The sequence below is a fragment of the Camelina sativa genome, chromosome 9 (assembly GCF_000633955.1).
Source record: "Camelina sativa cultivar DH55 chromosome 9, Cs, whole genome shotgun sequence".
In the NCBI taxonomy this organism is placed as follows: Eukaryota; Viridiplantae; Streptophyta; class Magnoliopsida; order Brassicales; family Brassicaceae; genus Camelina; species Camelina sativa.
The window spans coordinates 5,283,364-5,289,052 of record NC_025693.1 but is presented as its reverse complement, the minus strand read 5'-3'; the positions used below and the strand labels follow the sequence as shown (position 1 = coordinate 5,289,052).

At 31.6% G+C, this 5,689-nt stretch overlaps 1 protein-coding gene across 1 annotated transcript in view; it reads left to right on the top strand.

Moving 5' to 3' along the window:
- LOC104710545 (cytochrome c1 1, heme protein, mitochondrial) overlaps positions 3,662-5,689 on the top strand; it is a 3,509-nt gene continuing 1,481 nt past the window's right edge. Inside the window, exons 1-7 of the mRNA XM_010427165.2 lie at positions 3,662-3,773; positions 4,000-4,089; positions 4,454-4,665; positions 4,848-5,127; positions 5,218-5,289; positions 5,373-5,489; positions 5,591-5,656. Of these exons, the coding sequence (XP_010425467.1) occupies positions 4,030-4,089; positions 4,454-4,665; positions 4,848-5,127; positions 5,218-5,289; positions 5,373-5,489; positions 5,591-5,656 (807 nt within the window). The 5' untranslated portion in view covers positions 3,662-3,773; positions 4,000-4,029. The remainder of the gene's footprint in view (positions 3,774-3,999; positions 4,090-4,453; positions 4,666-4,847; positions 5,128-5,217; positions 5,290-5,372; positions 5,490-5,590; positions 5,657-5,689) is intronic.

Sequence of the window (5,689 nt, the reverse complement as noted above, 5' to 3'; positions counted from 1 at the left end):
TTTTTTTTTTTATTGTATGTTATGACATTCAACCATTAGCACATAACCATGANAATGCATGTGGTTTTAGTATTTTATTTGGCAAGTACAAACTAACTAAGCAACCCAACATTTTAACAAATATTGCAAACAAGGTGACAACAAAAAGCATAAACGTAGTTAAGTTTCATTTCCTATTTAAAACTATGTTGGTAGTTTTTTTTGTTTAGGTTATATCTTTCTTATTTTTTCTTTGTATTTCTCTTGAACATAAGCAGACAAAATTCATGAAAAAGCCTAATATACCGAGAGGTGATAAAGATGAAGACCACAACAACAAAAAACGTCAACAACGTCGACAAGGTTTTTGCTAATTATAATAATATATAAAAAAATTAAATTATTATGGTTTATATGATTTTTAAGGTATGCTGTCACTGTGGAAGCAGGGATGTGTGAGTCGAGGAGCCAAAAATTTAAGGTGAGTCGTGAGCGAAAATAACTATTTCAACCTTTGTCACACCAAATGTTCACCCGATAGTAATTGCGACGGATGCCTTTGATGTTACTTCTGCCAAAAATTTGGTCATTCCAATCATATATCAAATTTAGTCAACTATGTATTAAGCAAATTTATCAATAAATTTATCTTCTTCCTGCTTAGTGTGTCTGTGCATTTGTTCTATAAACACTAATAATATTTGTCCCCTATTATCTCTTGGGTATTAATAATATTTTTCTGTAGTAACAAATTAACTTATTAAATTTTAGTTCATGTATCTATCGTAAGCAAATAAATATATATATTCGCATAACAAATTAACAACCAAGTGAGTCAATAAACAAAAGTATGATTCTCTAACAATTCATTTTCAGATCATCAATTTTTCAGATGTCAAAAAGAGTGACACCAAAAATTTTGTATTATAAATATTATACCAAATAAATATATCTATAAATATAATCCAGCAAATCCATGATCAATAAGTTTTACAACTTAAAATTAATAAATTTATTAAAACAAAATTTTTCTAAAATATATTTACAACCAAAAATTCTTACCCGTATATTACCATATTATATTACCGGATACAAAAAATTAAGATAACAAGGGATGGGACGGGATGGGACAAGACGAGAAGATACTGGACAAGACAAGACATGTTTCCAATTTTAAAATAGATACGTCTAGGTTATATACATGCAATAATCCAACTAAAATTAAATTGAAATATGATATTTGGATTTAACACTCCTAAGTAAACTATGAGAAATATTTTGATTAGTTTAAAAATTATACATGTATATCATTAAATATCACGTAATTATATGAAATAAAAAATAAGAAAAATTCAGTTGTAGATATGACAACAATAAGTTTTATCTCTATGATATTATTATTTTTAAAAACATTAATAGAAAACTGTTGTAGAACGGGTTAATTATTTTATCACTTTTATACGTTAAAACTGAACTTACAATTATTTAAACAAATAACTATATAAATCTTTTATTTTAATATATCAATGTTAAAATGATAATAAGATATGTCAATTAAAGTATAAAACCAAATTTATTAAAGAATTTTTATTAAGATTAAAATTATACTGTTCAACCATTTAAAAACAAACATTAAACTTTACAATTTATGTTACCTACTATGTAATTATTTAAAAGAAAAAATTTATTGGACATAAAATTTCTAACGGGATGGATCGAGACGGGATGAGATGAGACTGGACTGGACGAGATTTAACACCCCATTAAAAAATTACTTTAACATTTTCAACAAAAGCGGGCTTTGCTTGATTATTATGGATGGATTGTAAAAAATTAATATTTTCCACGTGATGAAGATGATGATCATGTTTATTTTTGGTATGAGTAGCGATATTCTACGTATACACTAAAATATTGACAAAACACCGTAAAAGAGTGGCCAAGTATTTTTTTTGGAAAATTCTAATATTATACAATTAAAATTTTACAACCTAAAAGGGTTTATTATTTGTCTGAATATATGTTTTACCAGTGTGTTTTTAAGTAATTTAATTTACTAATTAAGTGCATATACTTTAAAAAATAATAACTAAATTTTGAGAAAAGGTCCATTCTATTTATGGTATTAAGACGAGAAATAATATGTAAACTGAAACGGGTAATTCACATAATGAGAACCAATATATTGAACAATTTTTTTAAAAAAAGTGTCATAAATTTTAGATAAAAATAGGAAATTAAAAAATATAAGTATATAAATTCAAATGTTAAGTTTTCACTAATTTTGATATGGATGCGACATGTAACTAATTATTTTGGAACAGGCAATTTTAAAATTTTGGTATTTTTGAAAACAGATATATAGTTTTTGAAAATTATAATTTTTTTGATAATTTCAACTAACTAAATAAAAAAATATTCAAAGAAAAACTCTGGTATCCCATTTTTATTTTTTACCCAATCTCTTTTAGTAAACATTGTGTAGCGAGTAATAATTTAAAAAAGAACGAACATAAGACGAAAAATTATGATTGATACGGGACGAGACGGGACTAGACGAGACGGGATGAGATGAGACGAGAGGGGATGAGTTGGGATGTGAGGAGATGGGACATGAAAGGACGTATTTCCTATTCCAAAGTAAATACGTTTAGGTTTATTTTAAAAATAATCACATGAAAACAACACAACTTTGCTACAAAACCTGGATTAATATAATTCTTAGTCAACACTTGAATATTGTGTCCCGTGCTGTAGCACGGGTTACTACCTAGCCAAAAACTAATAATTAAATTAATTTAATTTAATTTACTACATATACTTAAAGAAATAATAATTAAATTTTGAGAAAATTTTCTGTATATTTATGGTATTAAGACAAGAAATAGTATATGTAAACTGAAACAGGTAATTCAAATAGTGAAAATCAATATATTGAACAATTTTTTTAAAAAAAGGGAAAGAAATTTTAGATAAAAGTACAAAATCAAAAAAATACTGGTAGAAAAATTCAAGTGTCAAGCTTTCACTAATTTGGATAAGAATTTATTATGCGACAGTTAATTAACCACTTTGGAACGAGCACTTTGAAAATTTGGTATTTTTGAAAACAATTATATACTTTTTTAAAACTATAATTATTTGGATAGTTTCAACTAACTAACAAAAAAAATATTCAACGAGAAATTTGGTATCCCATCTAATTTTTACCCAATCTCTTTTAATAAACATTGTCTAATGGATAATTATTTAAAAGAGAACGAACATAAGACAAAAAAAAATTGGATGGATATGAGACGAGACGAGATGATATGAGATGAGACGAGACGAAATGGGATGAGACGAGACGAGACGAGAGAAGATGGGTTGGAACATGTGGAGATGGGACGGGACGGGACGTGCATTCCCATTCTAAAGTAAATATAATTATTAGTCATTTTACGAATTTAAAATTTATTTGAAATATTTGTCCCGTACTGTAGCACGGGTTACTACCTAGTTGGGTATTAAACGTCCAAATAAAAATAACTTCAGGTTTTTTTTGGCATTTTTCCCTTTCTTTTTTCGTATGTATTAGAGAAAAAAATTGATGGAGTCATAAATCTATCTCGGAATAAATTGGGCACGTACAAATTTAACGTTGGCCCATTAAGGCCCAAAGAAGTGAACTGTCGTGTGTCTAGCAGCCGCTGTGTCATCGTGGAACTCCCATTTTCTCTCGTCTCTCTTTTTTACTTGTTCGTTCCTTCCCAACTCGATCGTCTCCGTCGCCGATCTCGTTTCTTCATTTTCCGGTGAGATCCCATCTCTATCCGTATATCTCGTATTCGAATCCTTCGCTGTCTTCTTCGGGCATTTTTTGATTGATTAGAGCTATCTATATCTGTCGGATCTGTATTATAGACTCAGATTTCTAGGGCTTGTTCGCTTTTGTTTTATTTTCGTATATGTGTCGTGTAATCGCATTATATCACTGATTCAGTATTCTGTTTTTGATTCAATTTCATTTTTGTTCTTCAGCGAGTTGATTGGTACAAAGCGTTTGATCAAATGGTTGGAGGAGGAGTTATCCAGCAAATTCTTAGGAGGAAGCTTCACTCCCAATCAGTTGTGAGATTCTTTTTTTTCACTCTTAAATTACATTTTCCTCGTTTCTAGTTTTTATTTTACGATTTCAGTTTGGGATCTGTTTTAAGAGATTTCTTTGGGTTTGTGGGTAAAAGTATTGTGTTTTGGGAGATTTGCATTATTAGCTAACGAGTGATAGAGAATTGTTAGTGAAGTTTTTCATTTTTTTGGAACATAAAACAGGAGACAATGATATGTGTGATTTGTCTTCCTGTTAGGAAGTTTTTAGCATGACATGGTCTTTTAATTATGTTTAGTTTCTGCTTCAATGTGAAAACCTTAGTAGAACGCAGCAATCTCTTGCCAGTCCATTTTGTCTGATCATTGGTTTTGTGTTATCTTGCAGGCAACTCCAGTGTTGTCTTGGTTTTCTTCGAAGAAAGCTCATGAGGATGCTGGCTCTTCTGGTGTAAGAGCACTTGCCCTCTTGGGTGCTGGTGTTACAGGACTGTTGAGTTTTTCTACCGTTGCATCTGCTGATGAAGCTGAGCACGGATTGGAATCTCCAAATTACCCTTGGCCTCATGATGGCATTCTCAGCTCATATGACCATGCTTCGTGAGTGTTTATCTACATATTTTCACCACTCTCCTTTTTCTTGTCTGTTTTTTTCATAGACTTTATTTTTTTTGTTTTAAAAATGAAAGAGTGTAACTCCTGTTAACTTATATGGGCTGTGTAACTTCAGCTGAAAGATTGATATTGTATTAACTTATGAAGGTTTGTTGTTGTATGAGCAGGATCCGTCGTGGGCATCAAGTTTATCAGCAAGTCTGTGCATCTTGTCATTCAATGTCTCTGATCTCATACCGAGATTTGGTGGGTGTCGCCTACACAGAGGAAGAAGCGAAGGCAATGGCAGCTGAAATCGAGGTAGTAGATGGACCTAATGATGAGGGTGAGATGTTCACCCGTCCTGGTAAACTCAGTGACCGATTTCCTCAGCCATATGCGAATGAATCAGCTGCAAGGTTTGCTAATGGTGGAGCCTATCCTCCTGATCTAAGTCTTATAACTAAGGTCTGCTGCTGTTGCTACTTCACTTAAACTGAACATCTGTAGAAACTTGTGTGTTTGTGTTCTAAATAGCTTTAATGTTCTGCCTGCCAGGCACGTCACAATGGTCCAAATTATGTATTTGCTCTTCTGACTGGTTACCGTGATCCTCCTGCTGGCATTTCGGTAAGTTTCTCTCTCATTTTACACATTTGGACTTATTCAAATTCAAAGTGCTGGTTATGAAAATTCCAATGATAATTGTACAGATAAGAGAGGGGTTACACTACAATCCTTACTTCCCTGGTGGAGCAATTGCTATGCCGAAAATGCTCAACGATGAAGCTGTTGAGTATGAGGATGGTGTCCCCGCCACAGAGGCACAGGTTAGTTTTCCCCCTCTTGAATATTAAAAAACATGAATGTTTAGGCCTTATGGGTCTATCCTTTCTCAGTGTCATGATTTGCTTTTTGATTTACGGTGCAGATGGGTAAAGATATTGTATCATTCTTGGCCTGGGCAGCTGAACCAGAAATGGAAGAGAGGAAATTGGTAGGTTTATCTTTCTCTGTTCTCTGGTGAACA